Genomic DNA, 19,647 nt, shown 5'->3' with positions numbered 1-19,647 from the left:
CAATGATCTTATTCGGGACAATAAATTTGAAACTTTTTTGGGACTGAATGGATTCATTACAACTTGCTATAGAGCGACGCTTAGTAATGTACGATAGAATATTTATTATTTTATCGCTATTCCCAAAACTAACGTAATGTGAGGTATTTGACCCAACACAAATGTAATAGAGACTTTATTATGGATAAAGTGACTCAAAGATTGATACGGGTTGATGAAATGGTCCTAGTCAAAATAGATGATGCATTCGTTATATCATATATATTTGTTAAGTGTAGGAATTCTAAGATTGGTAGAATTTAATGAAATTCTCATCCAGAATTAATATTGACGTAATTAGATTAAAATTTAAAATGTCAAGCATTTGTGTCATGGGAGATGATTGGGAACATAGTGAACTTTCGATTATGTGCCTTATGTGAGATATTTTAAAATTTTAATGCGTAATTACGACAATTGATGTGTATTTGATTGCATTGATAACGTTGTGTCAGATAGATGTCTCTGTGATCTAGTTAACCATAACATCTTAGAAAATGATGGCTGATTTGAATGAGAATGATACTGAATAGAGAGAATTAAACCATGTGGCATTTGAAATGCATAATATCCTATGTGAGCAAAAGGCTTTAGAGGCTGTGAATCAGGTTAAGATTTAGTTGTGGCTGACTAAGGGATAGAAACCTAATCAGTGCCTTACACAAACATGATGTGGACGCACATCACGCATGTAAGAAGCAAGATCCACTTCGTGTGATATCTTGATTAGTTTCATGATTATCAATCTGGTATATAAGTAGCATGAAAGTTCAACTGCATATGCCATAAGTCTGGTTTTAGTTGAAAAGTTTAGAGGAACTGCAGTCCTCAACTGATGACAGTTGATTTTTGAATTTGATTGAATGTCAAATCTAATTATGAAACTAAAGTCAGTTACGCGTAACCTGATATATGAACAGGAGGTTCATTTAGAAAAACGATTTCTTCTCGAAAGTGGGAGTGTATCAAGGTACATATGACCCATAATGAGAAAAGAAGGACTTTTGTTAATTATTCTAGCCGCATAAAATTGGAGTATAAGCGCCCATGAGGTAGCTGAATTTAATACTCATGCATACGTTGCAGAATCAACTTTTAAAAGTGAGTGGCTCAAGTTCTAATATAAGAAGGAGATTGTTTAATGCTCAAAGAATAAGAACAAGGAATTGAAATGAGAAGAGTGGCAAAAGTACTAGAAAAAGAGATGAAAACAAGATGAGTAGTTGCAATAGAAGCAACAAGAATTATATCGCCTGTGAGTGAACAGAGATGAAAATGATAGTCTTGTTTAAAATCAAGTGATGAAACTTTGATTTTCTGGTACTATGATATTAACTGAGTATTATCTTACGTGAATTATGGACTCTGTAGCCACCGACCAAGTAGTTCATGATAGAAGATCTTTAATAGATTTCTATCGAATTCTGGATAAAATGGATTGGATATATGTGGGCAACAACACAAGGGTTGTAGTAAGAGGAATAGACATAAGCAAATAAGTTTTACAGATGATCGAATCTTATACCTACACAAAATCTATTATGCTCCTAATATTCAGTAAATCTTTGGTCAAAGTACTTGTTCTTCTTAAACTAGGATATAATTTGAATTTTTCTGGGTGTTTTATTGAAATGTGATAGAATTGATTTCTACAGATTTGGTTTGTTGGTTGAATGGTTATATGGTGTTTATCACCTTACATTTTTGATAATGTTAAGTTTTTTCATTATTTGCTTCTTCTATATGTATGGAAATGAATGCAAATAAATGACATGTTACATTAGGGCATGTAAGCCAAGATGGATTGAATAAATTGGCTTATGAAAGTTTATTAGGAACTTTCACATAAATAGAATTGTCCATTTGTAAGGATTGCCTAGTTAGAAAAACTTCTAAAAACCATTTGACAAAACTATATGAGTTTGACTTCCTTTGCAATCTATATACTTAGGTATATATATATTTTCTATGAATGTAAAGTTTGAGAATGTATCTCACTTTTCATTACTAATGATGATAACAATGCTCGATTTGGTCTTGTCTACTTGATTTCCCATAAGTCAAAAGCAGTAGACTACTTTAGACACTATATAATTGAGATTGAGAATCAATTAGACAAAATAGATAAGAGTTTTATGAACTCACCGAGATTTTGAGCATTTGTTCCAATAATTCAAGGAAATGAGTAATGAAATCAATAGTATGGTAACAGTAATTCCAAAAACTTTGCAACAACCGGTGTAGCGAAGAAGAGTAATTGAACTCGATTGGAAATGGTTAAGTCGGTGAAAACGCAAGCAAAACGTCAAGTCACTTTGTGATGATATGATATTTATTGCTGCTTGAGAACTTAACCGATTACCTACTAATCCAGTTGCTTCCACTCCCTATGAGTTATGGTAAGATAGAAAATCTAAGTTAATTGATTGCAATCTTAGTGATTAGCAATATCAATCCATAACTTTTCCCATAAGTTAGAGTAATTGGAACTGAGAAGAAATGAATATATCTTTATCAGATACATTGAGCACTCCAAAGGGTATGTGTTCATTAGGGAGGATTTCGTTGGAAGATTAATTGAACTTATATTAGAGATACTACATTCATAGAGGATATTTTTCTTAATAAGGATGACATTGATAAAAGGTTTCATTTGAATGAGATGAGAAATTAATGAGGATAGGTATATCTTAGCGACCATTGGTTGAGTCCTAAGATATAAGCCCTATACTTGTTCTAGTTAGTGGGAGCAAATGCAATTGAGCTCCAGCCTATTTCGGATAGTGGGAGTAATGATCTTTAATTGTTTGTTTCATTCATCTCACCCTAGTAGGAGCATTGAGATTAAGCTTTAATCTATTTTGGATAGTGAGAGCATTAATTCTCAATTGCATTGGAGTGGACGTCCAAAAGTATTCAAGTGACGTTTTTAAAGTGAAAACAAAGTTTTCATAACCACTCCTCAAGATGATGAAAAACCTAAAATAAATGTCTCATCCTTTGATAAGAAAAATTTGAAATGCATTGGAAGAAGAGATAGAATACTAAGAAAACAAACCAATTCTAAGTTTTGAGTGACTTATCGCCAGATCGAAAATTCATTGGGAATGAATGGGTTTTTTTTTTTAAAGTTGTAAGGCAGATGGCTCAATCAATATATATAATTTCGCTTAATAGCGAAAAACTATACCCAATGAGAAGGTATAGATTGTGTAGAAGGATATTTTCGTCATTTATAATATTTACTTCAATGTATCTGGTTCCAGCTATGATAACACATTTAAATTTAAAATTACACCAGATGAATGTCAAAACAATTTTCTTTAGTGGAAAACTTGACAAAGAAATCTACAAGAAATAAGATATAGATCTTATTGTTATAGGTCTGAAACGCAAAGTGTGCAAGCTTCAAAGACATTGAATGACCTAAAACTGTTATCAAGATACTGGTACTTGAATTTTGAAATGATTAATCAAGACCATCATGTCTATGTGACAAAGTCTGATGACAAATTTGTAATTTTATCAATGTGTATGATGATGTATAAATAACTAGAAATGATTTGAAGTAAGTGATAATCATCAAAGGATGGTTGTCCATATCTTTGATTTGCAGGATGTGGGTAAACAGAATATATATTGTGAATTTATATTGAGAGGAATTGTTCAAAGAAACTTTTGACTCTGTCATAAGAGCGTAATATTCAAAAGGTTCTACAATAATCCAATATGGTATATTGTGAACCTATTGATATTCCTGTGACAAATGACGAATTATTGAGCCAAAAGAGATATGTCCCAAAACTTAAGATAGAAACAGAGAAATGTCAAAGGTTATCTATTCAGATGCCATCAGATGTATTATGTATGCTATGATGCGTACATGCCCAGATATTTATTTTGTTATTGGGTTGGTTAGTCGATATAAGTAAATATTGAAAAGAGCACTGAAAGGCTGTATGTAGAATTGTTGATATTTTTAAGGCTCTGTGGATGATTGATTATGTGATTAAGGATCAAACTTATGTTTGATTGGCCATTGAGATGCCAATTGGGGAAGTGTTTTTAAACCAACGCAAATTAGATTACCGCTAAGTTTTCTTACTCCAAAAGGACCCATATCTTGGAGCGATAAGAAACAGAGATGCGTAGCCGTATCCACATCGGAAACCTAGTATATAGCCTATTCAATAAATGTGCAAGAAATTGTTTGGTTAAGAAGATTCTTTGTGAATCTGAGTAAACAGGACAATATTGTTAGAGCAATGGTTGTCTGTTGAAATGAAAGATCTTAATTTTTTATAAGATAACCAAACGTATCGACACTAGACACAACGTAATAAGAGACTCAATTTCCAAGAGGGAAATAAACGTACAATATAATTCTACGCATTGTATAGTCACTGATCCTTTGACTGAGATTCTTCCAAGAAAGTATATCTTGCACATGTTAAATTTCTTGGATTGCGTAGACAATGATTGATGAGTGTTGAACTTATATATTATACTAATGACACAACGTCGAAAATCATGAATTTAAGTTCATTTTATGTTTTGAACTTATGTCCCGAAATTCTTGGGTTTTCACTGCATACACATCATTTTTAGCTCAACAAGATTGTAATATCACACAAGTTAGAGATTGACTCACTCACACAAGCAATCGTCTTTGGTGCTAAGAAAGCGAGCAAAGATGAGACATTATTCTTGAGAATCGTGATGCTAAGAGAGCATACCAATGGGAGACAAATTTCTCAAGAAAAAGATTTATTGAAATAAAAATGTCACCTTGATGATTGATCAAGATGAGGTCATGAATAGATATATTTGAAAATGATCGATTTGGATTCCCCACGTCTAAATAACTTGTGAATGCTAGATGTGAGTTCTTAATATAAATAAATACTTGCAAGTGTGAAGATGATTAAGAACTCAGGTTAGGCGCTCGGGGTAGTGACTGAACTAAGATCTATACAGTGTTGTAAATGACATTTGAGAAAATACACACTGTAGTACATGATTCATACCATATGTGCATAAGTAAGACGACCAGTTAAAGTAGTGGAAGGATGAATCCCTGCTCCTTCACTGTGTGAGACTTTATGAGGATTAACTCATGTTGATACCCTTTGACTCTTTACTGTTGTTTGATATTTACTCTTAGTGTTGCTATCTTAGCTTGGAACCTATGACCACGCATGATTCGGTCTATAGAACATGACTAGAAAAACAGCTAAGTTTAAATTGAGAATTTCGAGTAGAAGAGGAAGACTTATATATATTACATGTGTCCATTGGCTAGCCGATCATGTCACTCATGTGGAGATTGGACTTGATCATGGATACATAGGAAAATAACACGATGAAAAATGAGGGATTAAAATGAGCTGGTGTTATCGAGTAAGTCTGGGGTGCTGCGAGCCTAACGCTTTATTTTTGTTTTATACGGGTTGAAGCGGCTATGCTATTCCTAACAGATGCATAGTAATTAACTCCCAAGTGCAGATTGCTCGCGAGGTCGCACGACACATTTGCAAGTATGAAACATACTATTATATGAGATTTCTGTGGCTAAGCATTTGGTTTGGGTCTTCCATCATGTGTGAGTGGGAGATATTGGATCCGGGTCCACCCATGATGGGTCAACCCGACCCAATTTGATTAACTGCCAAAGAGCAGTTATTAGCGATTATTGGCGGTTGGACTTTTATATAAAAAGTCTTAACTGCCTCCCAAAGGGTGATGAGATGAAATGAGAGAACGCCATAATTTTACAGAGAACCTTTCCCTGCCAAAATGAGTGCATAGTAAATGAGTCTCCCAAATGGAAATCGGTACGTGGGCAAATGGCGTCGTAGAAATAGACTAACGTCAAAGCCTCGCATAGAATTCGAAGACGCTTCATCGAACACATAAACGGGTACGCAAATTCTATTTACAGTTTTCACAGAATTCGGATCCTGGCATGTTTAATTGTTTCTAACAAAATGATATGTCATTATGTGATTAGATGATTTTGATTTAAGGATAAATTAATAATCAATCACATGATGACATATTATTTATATATCCAAATTGTATACCAAAAGTGTGCACGCATAGCATTATTCATAATTTATCTCTAACAAATTCTATTAAATTAATATTTCTCTAAAACATTCGAGTCAATTCATGTTGTATTGAGTTACTTTAACACTATCTAATTTAATTTTGAATCGTATCAAATTGATTCAAAATAAATACTTAATTCTAACTCGATTTTTTTATATCATGTCATGTCGGGTTAACAATGTGTATAAAAAATTGTCAACTCTAATCACATATATCTTAAATATTAAAAAAGTATCAAGATAATTTTAGTTTTGTTACAATTATATTCTTATTAATTTTTTAGGATAAAAATAATTTTATTTTTATTTTTAATTAATATAACAACTAATATAAAAAAATTAGAATAATTATATTTAAATGCATTTAAATACAATAATATCTTTTTTTTATTATTTACTACTTAACACAATAATTATTTATGATTATTAATTTTTATCAAATTTTATTAAAGAGAGCAATAATATATACTAATAATCTATAGATAGTTAGAAATGATTTGAAGTAAGTGATAATCATCAAATGATGGTTGTCCATACTTTTGACTTGCAGGATGTGGGAAAATAGGATCCATATTGTGAATTTACATTTAGAGAAATTGTTCAAAGAAACTTTCGACTCTGTCATAAGTGCATTATATTCAAAAGGTTATAAAATAATCCAATACGGTTTACTGTGAACCCGTTGATATTCTTGTGTCAAATGAAGAATTATTGAGCCAAAGGAGAATGTCCCAAAACTTAAGATAGAGGCAGAGAAATGTCAAAGGTTGCCTATTCAGATGCCATCAATGTATTATGTATGCTATGGTGTGTACATGCCCAGATATTTATTTTTTGATTGGGTTGGTTAGTCGATATAAGTAAATATTGAAAAGAACACTGAAAGGCTGTATGTAGAATTTAGATATTTAAAAAGCTCTGTGGATGATTGATTATGTCATTGAGGATCTAACTTGCGTTTGATTGGCTATTGAGATGCTAGTTGGGGAAGTGTTTTTTTTTTTAAACCAACGCAAATTAAAATACGGCTAAGTTTTCTTACTCCAAAATAGCCTATATCTTGGAGCGGTAAGAAACAAAGATGCGTAGCCATATCCACATCGGAAGCCTAGTATATAGTTTTTTTAATAAATATGCAAGAAACTATTTGGTTGAGAAGATTTTTCGTGAATCTAAGAAAACAGGACAATATTGTCGGAGCAATGGTTGTCTGTTGAAATATAATATTTTGAATTTGTTACAAGATAACCAAATGTATCGACACTAGACACAACGTAATAAGAGAGTCGATTTCCAAAAGAGAAATAAACGTACAATAAAATTCTATGCATTATATAGTCACTGATCCTTTGACTGAGATTCTTTTAAGAAAAGTATATCTTGCACATGTTAAATTTCTTGGATTGCGTAGACAATGATTGATAAGTGTTGAGCTTATATATTATACTGATGACACAACGTCGAAAACCATGAATTTAAGTTCATTTTATGTTTTGAACTTACGTCCCGAAATTCTTGGGTTTTTACTACATACACATCGTTTTTAGCTCAACAAGATTGTAATGTCACACAAGTTAGAGATTGACTCACTCATACGAGTAATCGCCTTTGACGCTGAGAGAGCGAGCAAAGATGAGACATTATTCTTGAGAAATGTGATGTTGAGAGAGCATACCAATAGGAGACAAATTTTTTAAGAAAAGATTTATTGAAATAAAAATGTCGTCATGATGATTAATCAAGATGAGGTCATGAATATATTCATTTGAAAAAAATGACCGATTTGGATTCCTTACATCCAAATAACTTGTGAATGTCAGATGTGAGTTCTTAATATAGATAAATACTTACAAGTGTAAAGATGATTAAGAACTCAGGTTAGACGCTAGGTGTAGCGACTAAACTAAGAGCTGTACAATGTTGTGATGACATTTGAGAACATACACGTTGTAGCACAAGATTCATACCATGTGTGCATAAGTAAGACGACAAGTTAAAGTAGTAGAAAGATGAATCTCTGCTCCTTCACTATGTGAGACTTTATGAGGATTACCTCGTGTTGGGATCATTTGACTTTTTACTGTTGTTCGATATTTACTCTTAGTGTTGTTATCTTAGCTTGAAACCTATGACCACGCATGATTCGGTCTATAGAACATGACTAGAAAAGCAGCTAAGTTTAAATTGAGAATTTCGAATAGAAGAGGAAGACTTATATATATTACGTGTGTCCATTGGCCAGTCGATCATGTCACTCATATGAAGATTAGACTTGATCATGGATAAATAGGAAAATAACACAATGATAAATGAGAGATTAATGGGAGCTAGTGTTATTGAGTAAGTCTGAGGTGCTGTGAGTCTAACGTTTTATTTTTGTTTTATTCGGGTTAAAACAGCTATGCTATTCCTAACAGATACATAGTTTTTAGCTCCCAAGTGTAGGGTGCTCGCGAGGTTGCATAACACATTTGCAAGTATGAAACGTACTACTATATGAGATTTCTGTGGCTAAGCATTTGGTTCGGGTTTTCTATCATGTGTGACTGGAAGATATTGGATCCGGGTCTACCCATGACGGGTCAACTCGACCCGATTCAATATAACTGCCAATGGCAATTATAAGAAGGAGTTGAAGGCAGTTGGACATATATAAAATTGTCCAAAACTGCCTCTCTATTAAAATATACGTTATTTTTCTCATTACAAAAGATGAACTCTTCTCTCTTGCCAAAACTAATGCATAGTAAATTCATCTCTTAAATGGAAATCAGTATGTGAGCAAATGACGTCGTGGAAACAAACTAACGTCAACACCTCGCGTAGAATTCGAAGGCTTCATCAAAAATTGAAACGGGTACGCAAATTCGTATTTACATATTTCACAGGTTTTGATCCTAACATGTTTAATTATTCCTAACACAAGGGAAAAAGTTCGCTAAAATAATTGATATCCCCAAATTCACCTATAAATCTATACTTTATATGCTTTATTATCAAATAAGATATTATGAAAAGCTCTTTTAATTTTTAGATAAAATATTATAGGTGAATTTTATAAAAAGCTCTTTTAATTTTCAGATAAACAATAATTAACTAAAAATATACATTGGGCTGTTTGGGCCCAAACTGTAAAAAGAAGCATTATTTTACGGAGCCCAATTTTTTCTTCAGCTCTTCTCTCCTCTCTGAGAAACTCAAACATGGCCGAATCAACGAAGAACCAGAGCACTGACGGAAAAGAAGAAGAAGATGATTACATGGGGGACCTCACTCAGTTTCTTCCTTCTGAACCCTTTATTCCTACCAAGTTTTCTCTTAGAAAGGTTAGTCTTTTACTTCTACAGTTTGCTCTGTTTCACTCTTCATTATGCAGTGCCAAAACCCTAATTTAGCACTGATAACTTAGCAACCATAAATCTTGTTTTTTTTGAATGACATGAATAAAAAGAAACTAATTCTAGGATTCGGATTCCATGTTATTTGGCCCTTGTTAAGCTGAAAAATCTTAAAAACTCAATTGGTTTATTTTTCATAAATTATGATGCAAATTATTGATATTTATTGGTTTTTTTTTTTTAATGACATGAATTTTTGTAGAATTTGTTTTTTTTGTTTTAAGTTCAATTTTCGTAAATTATGATGCAAATTATTGATATTTATGTTAATATACTTTGAAAATGGTTCATATTGTTTCTGATATGGTCTAAAAATTATGGCATAAATTGTATTAAGCAATTAGATGAAGTCTGATAACTGTTTCAATTTTCTTCAGAATCCGAGTAGTGAGCAGGTGGCTACTCAGTCTTCCAAAAAAAAGTCCAAGACCTTGAATTGGCAGGAACAGCGTGAAATCAATAGAGAGAAAAAGCAACAAGAAGAGGATGAATTAACCTTGGCAAAAATAGAGGTGCCAATTCCACAATCTAACATTGGGTTCAAGTTGTTGAAGCAAATGGGTTACACGCCTGGCTCATCACTTGGAAAGGAGGGCGCAGGGAGGATAGAGCCAGTTGGCCTTGAGATTCGAAGGTCACGAGCTGGGATAGGGCGTGAAGACCTGCATAAGGAGAAGAGGAAAAGAGAGGAGATTGAGATGGAGAGGAACAGGAGGAAAGAGGAGGCTTTAATGACAGAGTTTGGGTCTAGGCAAAAGTCACAATGGAAGAGTCGTAGGGTTACTGTGAATTTCCATAAGGCAAAGGCAACTCTTGATCAACTGGAGAACAAAGAAGTAATGCCGGGGAAGGACGACAATGAAGAGGTTGAACAAGAAGAAGAGGAAGAGGAAGAAATAACAGAAGAGGTATGTACATAAAAAAATTCCATTCTAAGTTATGTTTTAGATAGTTCTTGCTCTTCATAATTCTAAGGTGGGGCAATTTGATTAAGAAATAGTTACAAATTAAGCTCCCTGTTGATGAGTTTCTATGGTCTATTGGTTTGGCTGCATTTGGTGGGTAACTTACAAATTCACTATTGCCATTATGGCAACTTGGTGATGCATGAAAGTGGAGCATAATGATAAAAGAACTGGCATAATGTTGATAAAAGATAATAGTTGATTCATCTTTTATGAGGGTGTGAAAGTATATGCATGGTCAAGCATGTTTGAAATTAACTAAATTGTGAATAATTATGTCTTTATGGGCAATTATTTTACTTTGCATAATGCTTTTCTCTAAATCTGTGTGTGTGTGTGTTATGTGTCAAAGAGAGGGAATATGCATGTTAACTTGTTTTACTTGACCTAGACATGGTATTTCTGATTGTTTGTTCAATGCCTTATTTGCTGTTATATTTTTGGTTTGTGCTTCTTCGCTGTTTTATGCTTCTTTAGAGAAGCCCCTAGAAAGGTTAATGGATACTTTTGGAACTTTGTGGTGATTGACAATCTCACCGAAATTGATGCAGGATTTGCAAGATATATTGTTGAAACTGAGAGAGGAATATCATTACTGTCTCTTCTGTGGAGTTCAGGTAACTTCATTAGTACCCTTTCAATGTGGTCTTAACACCTGATAATGAAGAATTTTGGAATTCGTTTATGAACTCATTTACCCCTTTTCATATTTTTCTGTTTATTTTTCAGTATGAATCAATGGAAACTCTTTCAGCTAACTGCCCTGGAACTGATGAGGATGACCACTAGATGACATTTACGCAGACACCCCAGAACCCGTTTGTTCAGCAGATTTCAAAACTCGGTGAAGTCTGAATGCATAAATGTCAAGCTCGCCTCTGGTGATATTGTTGCAGTCCTTCCATTCTTGCCTATACAAGTATCCACGCATTGAATTGCTGCTTTTTAGAGTCAGCATGAGCTCAAATCAAATAGATTTAAATCCGGATTTCATTCTAGATTGGAGTTTGCCAGTAAAACAGTATTTGCTGGATAACAGTGTGTAAACTTCTCCATGATTATGAGCTTCATTAGATGTACTAACGTATTGACAATTAGCTTGGTAAACATTAAACTTTTATTATCTTTGTGTCTTTGTGAGAATCTCTCATCTGCATCAGCTCCTGACTTGTTTGTAAGGTAATACAGTAACTTAAAGAGACCAAACTTGCTGTCTCAAGACACTAGCTGCATACAGACTACAGTAATGAAAAAATAATGCGTTTTGAGGAACTAAGTTCCCTGCAGCAATGATTTTAGCCCAACACCAGCTACTTGTTACTTCACGAACACTAGCTAATTGCTAGTAGCTTAGAACAAGACTTAAACACAGGTGTTTTATCAGTACATCAGATTTCACAACCTTAAAAAGACACAAACCTACAGTCAGTTTGGTTGTATCTTAACCAAAAAAACAAAAGACAAGGTCACCTGCTGTATTGTTTGCAAAAGATTATTCTAATTCATAAGACCAGACAGAAAATCAGTGCATTTACTAACAAGAGTGGTCACAAGTCCTGGTTGTTCATGTTCCATAAGAACTGGGATCAAATGGGGGCACTTAAAGTGACCAGTGCATCTGCTGTGTAGCGTCATCATAATCCCTGGAGTTGTCAAGTTCCATGTATTGCCTCTGATTTAGCTGAGACGACTCGAGTTCGCCAGAAAGTTGACTGTTAACAGGCTGTGAAATTTGTCCCAAACCAAGATGAGGGGGCACCAGCTGCAAACTGCTACTGGCTTCGTTGCCCTTGAAACCCCAAGATATATTTGGATATGGATTAACAGCCGTACCATGAGGCGACGTAGGCTGATTTATGGATGCACCTTGTGCATGCATCAAGTCACTCACTCCAAGACCCGGTACACGGTGTCTAGAGCCCCATGGTTGATTTGACAGAAGAGAGAGAGCACAGCTTGAGTCAGCAACTCCTGTGAAGCAATCCCCTGAAGTGATTCCAGGACCGGAAAAACCAGTCCCATCTGTTGGACCTTGTAAGAAAAGATCAGATGTGGGATTTGGAGAATGATTCTGCCATGGTGGATGTGGAAGATGTCTTGCTGTTGCAGTGCTTTGATTCCCAGGCAGCCGGTCAGGCAGTCTTGTCAATGGCCATGCATCACTAGCACCAGTTCTTGGGTATGCACTGAAGTTGACAAGAAATCCTCCACCTCTGCCGCTGCTTTCTGTCATGGCAATGTCAAACATTTGTAACTTCTTTTGCAAGAATTGTCAACTGAAGATAACATATATATGTATATATATATATATTTGTATGATAACTGTGAACAAATAAGAGTTTTGAAAATGAATTTGTACTCATGACGACTAACCAAAGACAGACGAAGAGATCCTGCCATAGCGAGTGGCTAACAATGATCCAGGTGGTGGCTTCCTCCGGCGCTCATTATGGCCTGCCAGGCGCCTGCGGCAGCTTCTTTTTCCTTGGTCAAATTCAGCAAGCTGATGAAATCTGGGTACACAACACCACATAAGCTATTAATGTTGACAGACTTTGAATAACATCAACACCAAATGTTTTTGCAGAAAACCAACAACAGCAAGATCACAAAAAGTGGAAATAATCGACTATAATTATTATCATAACTTAACAATCAGTCTTCTAGCATTATTCATGCAATAAATTCATCAAGCACATTAGATTGAATAGCTGAACACTAAAGTTTTATTCAAGACTCTGCATAGCTTGAGTTTGCATGGTACTTAAACTTAGATATTAAAAAGCAGAACATTAACAAATCCTCACAACATGAGGTAAAGTGTATCTCAAAATATGCCTTCATTATATGCCAAATGTGCAACATGATTTGGCTTGCATTGATTCAATCCACTTTGTGTTATTAATGCAGAGGACTCTCGTGAAAAGCACTATATAATGAAGTCCTTAAGACATCCCATTAACCTAGGTTTTCACTTGTGCTTAAAAGGAATTCGATTTGTTTGAAGATAGGGTGTGTAGCACTCGTATATGAATAATAATTACCCACAAACCATCCAATCAATCTAATTTATCACCTGGGATAGATTACTTAAACATTCATTTTCTAGAATTAAGATCAAAACATTTTGCCATTTTAATTTTAAACATGACATGCCAGCATTTCCAGCTCCATATGTCCCTTTTATTTCCTTAAATGACTAAACTTTCTTGCAAATAATTAGCCCAATGCGGAATTCACCATTGAAATTTGAAATGAATCATAAAGCTGGAGAAACTAATTGAAGTGTTAACAATGTAATGCCCAATCTACACTTTATCAATCATATAATTTTAAAATGAGTTTGTATACACAATCGGACACACTGAGAAAATGCACATACATGACAATGAATTTAAATCATGAATCTTTTCCAAGAAACTACAGCATAAAACCAATAGTTAGGTAGCTATTACAGCATTGAGGTATTTATGTATTCAGAGCCCAATATTGCAGCTATTAATCTTGCCATCTCACATAGGCAATGATTGAAAGAGAACTAAGTTTGTTCCAATACCTCAGCTATAAAAGTTTTATTTCAAGGGAAAATTGGGAAGAAGACAGATTGGTGCATGGAGATGAGAAGGGGGATAAGAAAGATTCTCGATGCGGATACATACTTATACCAAATGACATTCAAACTGTGGAAAACAAATTCAGAAAATTCCTCAGACTTGTACTCTAATCATCTTTATAGTACAAACAAACATGTCTCAATTATTTATGCAAGTGGTCGGCAAGAAATCTTGATACTTATGAAAGACACGTCAAGAATATCTTCATAGTCTTGGAGAGACTATCAAGCTTTCGATCATAACCAAGTCAAGAACAAACATCTAAATTGCAGCTCAAATATTATTGTGACATACAAATTCCCAAAACCAAACAAACAACCATGAACATTAACAAACTCACAAAAGCCCTACACAAAATGTGATCAGAAAACCAACATTAAGAGCCAAAACATTGTACCAACCAAAAACAAAAAATTACTAAAGGCAAAAAAACTAAGTCCAAAACATTTACCAGTATCAACTCCACCACAAAATGATAGTGTTTGTATATTCTGGGTTCTTCCTCAATCAAACAACAAAAACTAAAGCACCTAGCTAAACTGACAAACTATGGGTGAACAGTGAAACAAATTGATGTGCAGCAAAGCATTCTCCATTTGCAATAAAATTAAAAAAAGGTAAAAGTTAAGGCTAACCTGCTACATTGTTGGCAAAACCTTTGCTCAAGACCTGCAACAATGACCATAGGAGACTTTGAATGCATGCCACAAACTTTATGCCTAGAATAGTAAGCCTTAGCATCGCTTAGATCCACTTTACAGCCCTCGACCTGGCACCTTGGTGGCTGCCCACTTTGCAAAGCTCCACCACCACCACTTCTCACTTTCTTCCCTGACCCGGACCCGGATGAAGAACATGGTTTACCTGGAGCCCCGGAAGCACTGCCGGCATCCTCAAAATAGATTTTTTGACCAAACTTAAGACCATTAAGCGACTCAGTTGAGGAGTTAGGAGGGGAAGATGAAGAACCACTACCACCAGGACCACCGACAGCACCTGAGTCAGAAAAAGAGCCTGAACCCGGTTCCATAAGTGAGGTCTATAGTACATTCATGGTGGTGTTTTGGGTCATGATGACGACAGAAGAACGTTTGTTGAGAGGAAAAGAGAAAGAGAAAAGTGAAAGATATGGACCGAATTTAGTTTAGTTCTAAGAATAGTAAAAGGAAGTGGAGAGGAGAGGCGAGTGAAAAGCTAGCAAAGCAGACACCTGACGCTGATAATAATGGCCCATGCCAGCGAGAGAAATGTAGTACACTGTGTGGAGAGAGAGAGAGAGAGAGTTTGGTTTGGCTGTCAGAATAAAAAAAGAGAGAGAAAAATCAAATAATGGAGGAGAAAAGCTGAAGAAAGAGAAAGAAAGAATGTACTTTGTTGGTTGTTGGGAAAATTCTACGGTGGCTGGGCATGAGGTTAACGAAACACAAAGTCTTTATGTAGTTAACAAATGGTTGCTACTCGAGGATTTTTTATGACCTTGACAATGGAATGGATAATTCTTTGCCATTTATTATAGATTTTGCTATTGGAATATTGATACTAACGCTCTGTCGCATCAAAAGAAGGACCCAAATTTATTTTGGTAATATTTTTTTTATTATTAATTTATTTTATTTTATTTATAAAAATAAAAAATTTTGATAATTTTTTATTATAAATAATAAAAGATATGTAATAAAAGTTATTCTTAACATCATTTTCTTATTTTATTATTATTATTATATCTATATTTATTAATTTTTTTTTAAAAAAATATCTTTATTTTTTATTAATATAATAGAAATATTTAAAATAATTTACATAAAATAATATTTTTATATTCTTTTATTACATTTCAATTATCTATTTTTACTAAATTTAATAATAATTTATACTTAATAATTTTAAAATTAATTTTTTTATAATTTTTTATTTTTAATAAAAAAATTACTCTAATAAAATATATCATATAAATAACTAGAACATTACCGAAAGAGTATAAAATAAATTAATCTCTAATATTAATAGGGTATGTCATCTCCTACTCCTTTGGAGGGGAGTGTATGTAAATTAATTAAATAATTCTTAAAGAATTTGGAGAGTAAAACTTGGGTACCTAATATAGGATGTCACTATTTTGAGTAATTGCACTGGTGTTGTGTTCTTTGCAAATGTGAGGTTTTATATTTGTTTAAGGCCAAAAGACTTATTTCCATCCAAAGGTTTTGAGTATTCTTTAACTTTTATATATTAAATTTTAAAAACTTAAATATTTATTTTTTTGTTAAAATTTTTTAGATGAAATTGTTATTTAATAAAAAATTATTAAAAAACTAATTTATTCTCTTAATTTAAAAAAACCAACAATTTTTTTATATCTAAAAATTTGAAAAGTTCACTTTTCCTCTTAGGTTTTTTTTCCTCTTTCGTCTTCTCACCTATGCGTTCATCAGCTCTTTCTCTCTCTCCGTCTTCAATTTCATTCCGTCGAAAGAGAAGCTTGTGACTCTTGAATCGATTGCTCTTCATTTGTTGATTGCTCTTATGTTACTTCCAATTTAGACGTATCACTCTTGAAGCGCATACGTTTGGGAGAAGAGTGTCAATGGATCGGGAGAGACACATTTGAACTGGGAGCAATCAAATGTCGTTCAGTTTGACCTGTTTTGATGGAATGAAATCGAAGACGAAGAGAGTAAGAGTTGACAAATGCATGGGTGGGAAGATAAGTCAATCAGCCAGATTTTAGTTGTTAGAGAAAAAAGAAAAAAATTAAAGATAAAAGTGAATTTTTAAACTTTTAGTTGGAAGAAAATTATTAATTTTTTAAATTAAATAAAAGAAATAAGATACCATTTTAATTTTTTAATATTTTTTATTAAATAACATTTTTATTGTTAATCCTAATAAAAAATTTTAATTAAAAAATAAATATTTATATTTTTAAAATTTTGTCCATAAAAATTTAGAAATACGCCAAACTTCCCGTGGGAGTAAGTCTTTTGGCATTTGTTTAATAGAAAATAGGTACATCCTCGAATAAAAACTTTAAAATATATAAATGTCCGAGATTTTGATTAACTTTCATTGGAGCCTAAGGACCAATACCCTTTATTTACTTAGTTTTTTTTTTTTCTTTCTGTTTTTGGTTGGTTACTACTCACATGGAACAAGAAGTTCAATGTTTCAGTTGGCTCTACTGCTAGTATTATACTGTAACAAATACAACTTATTTAATCAAAATAAGGGTTATTATTGCAGAACCTTGGATAAATAAATTTTAATTTAATCTATTTTTTGTATTTTTAGAAAATTGCAAACAAATAACATTTTGATAGACGAGACGAGTATCTAATATTTTTACAAAGTGGTAAATAATAATTGCAAAAAGATTTGTAATACATTGCAAAAACTTTTTAGATGTTAACAAAATTAAACGATTGTACAAGGACTCTACGCTTTAATCATTTGATGTATTTGAGTTACGTCAACTTTCCTCCCAAATTATGAGTCAACTAATGGTCAAGGACTAATCAATAGGATTAGAGTTAGCTTCAATCAAAATTGTTAGAGCTCGAATCATAACTTGGATCAAATAAGCCAATTTTGACGAAAGAATTGTGTTCATTCTTGAAAACAAACTGTATTTAAACTAATTTGAATATTTAGTTTGAATTTGATTTAATAAAATCTAAAATTAATTTTTTAAATCGAATCTAAGTCTCAATACGAGATTCTCGCAATCTTAAGTTGATATTGAATTAAATCTTTTGATTTGAGTCAATTTCCAATTAGAACACATGCGAGCATCATTTCAAAAAGTATGAAATATTTGGTGTCTTGTTAAATTCTAGTAGTTACATGTCTCAAGTCATGCTCTTTCGGGCACATCTTTGTATTGACATAGACTAATTTGATTCTTACTGTTTAAAACTATTGCTTCTCATATGGTGGAGCTTTATTTCTATAACGACTTCTTTTTTTTTTTTTTTTTTGCCTTTAAAAAATAGTTTGTATAATAAAGAATAAACTTTATGTATAAAAGAAGGCCAAACGACTATTTCCCACCCAAGGTTTAGCGTTTTCTCAAAAGTCCCCCCTTTAACTATGAAAACACCAAACACCCACCCATGGTCGGTTAGATTTAACCAAACCCTAACGGCTGAAAATTTTATCTCCTTTTGCCCCCCTAAACTTTAAAAACTGAAATTTTCCCCCGCCTAAGTTTTAAAAAATGATAGTTTCACCCTAGGGTTTGGTTTTAAAATCTCCGGCGACCTCTCCGGCTCCGTTGCCGATGGCCGCTCCCTCCGGAAGCAACCTCTCCTTCCGACGATCTCTTTCCTCCTATTTGGAGGTCCGATCGGCGCCCGGAGACGCCGTGGGAGACGAAGACTTCGTCGGGAAGATGAAGTTCTTCGTCTCCCAGACGAAGCCGACGTCGTCGTCCTCGTCTGGGAAGACGGTCGTCTTCCCAGAGGTCTTCTTCTGGGAAGACGATCGTCTTCCCAGACGAAGAACTTCGTCTTCCCGACGAAGTCTTCGTCTCCCACGACGTCTCTGGGTGCCGATCGGACCTCCAAATGGGAGGAAAGAGATCGCCGGAAGGAGAAGTTGCTTCCGGAGGGAGCGGCCATCGACAACGGAGCCGGAGAGGTCGTCGGAGATTTCAAAACCAAACCCTAGGGTGAAACTGCCATTTTTTAAAACTTAGGCGGGGGGAAAATTTCAGTTTTTAAAGTTTAGGGGGGCAAAATTAGATTCTATTTTAGTTTATTTTTAATATTATAGCTAAAATGACGATTTTACCCCTATCACCGTTAGGGTTTGGTTAAATCTAACTGGCTATAGGTGGGTGTTTGGTGTTTCCATAATTAAAGGGAGGACTTTTGAGAAAACGCTAAACCTTGGGTGGGAAATAGTCGTTTGGCCATAAAAGAATATAAACTATAAAGTTAGTCATTAAATCAGACAAGACAAAGTTCCTCTTAAATAAAAATCGTAGTCTTATAATTAAAATAAATCTATTGATATAACATGCCTCCTTATAGGGAGCATTTTATAAAATAAAAGTTGCTTGGGCTACTCATTCACATAATATGTTCTTCCCCTTTTTCTTTTATTCTTTTTTGTCTCCATGATTGGTATATTTGTTTACACTATCTTGGACAAGAAACTTAAGCGAAAAAGCACTAAAGTGTGCTAATACTATTTGGTAACGTTATTGAACTAATACAAACCGTAGAATGTGAGATCAACGGTTCACAATTTTTACTATATAAAAAAGGAGAAATAAAAAATTAAATGCAAAGGTACAAGAACCATCATGACCAGCACAACACAAACACATATTGATGATAACATGTTCAAGCAAAAGTTGAATTTTGACCCAACAACCCACCAACCTTTTTCTTTGTTGATTGTTTTAAGGTAATTGTTGAATCCAAAAAGATTTCATTCCATTTTTATGATTTAAATTTGAAAAATTAGATAAAATACCTCATACTACTCTAAACTAAGCATAAATGCCCCATTTTCTATT

At 33.8% G+C, this 19,647-nt stretch overlaps 2 protein-coding genes across 2 annotated transcripts; one reads left to right on the top strand and one right to left on the bottom strand.

Annotated features, from left to right (window-relative positions):
* The first annotated feature begins 9,293 nt into the window (after positions 1 to 9,293).
* On the top strand, positions 9,294 to 11,635 carry LOC123226876 (G patch domain-containing protein 11). Its single transcript, XM_044651415.1, has 4 exons — positions 9,294 to 9,475; positions 9,925 to 10,455; positions 11,064 to 11,129; positions 11,242 to 11,635. The coding sequence occupies exons 1-4, from the start codon at positions 9,353 to 9,355 to the stop codon at positions 11,299 to 11,301; spliced, it is 780 nt and encodes a 259-aa protein (XP_044507350.1). The 5' UTR covers positions 9,294 to 9,352; the 3' UTR covers positions 11,302 to 11,635.
* A 170-nt stretch (positions 11,636 to 11,805) lies between these two features.
* LOC123226875 (squamosa promoter-binding-like protein 9) lies at positions 11,806 to 15,517 on the bottom strand. The gene is made up of 3 exons (XM_044651414.1): positions 14,762 to 15,517; positions 12,886 to 13,025; positions 11,806 to 12,738 (listed from the first exon to the last, which is right to left on the bottom strand). Exons 1-3 carry the CDS (start codon positions 15,154 to 15,156, stop codon positions 12,113 to 12,115), a joined length of 1,161 nt encoding a protein of 386 aa, XP_044507349.1. The 5' UTR covers positions 15,157 to 15,517; the 3' UTR covers positions 11,806 to 12,112.
* Between the last annotated feature and the right edge of the window lie 4,130 nt (positions 15,518 to 19,647).

This window comes from Mangifera indica, chromosome 10, assembly GCF_011075055.1.
Source record: "Mangifera indica cultivar Alphonso chromosome 10, CATAS_Mindica_2.1, whole genome shotgun sequence".
Lineage (NCBI taxonomy): Eukaryota > Viridiplantae > Streptophyta > Magnoliopsida > Sapindales > Anacardiaceae > Mangifera > Mangifera indica.
The sequence above is the reverse complement of the archived record's forward strand: the minus strand, read 5'-3'. Positions and strand labels throughout refer to the sequence as shown.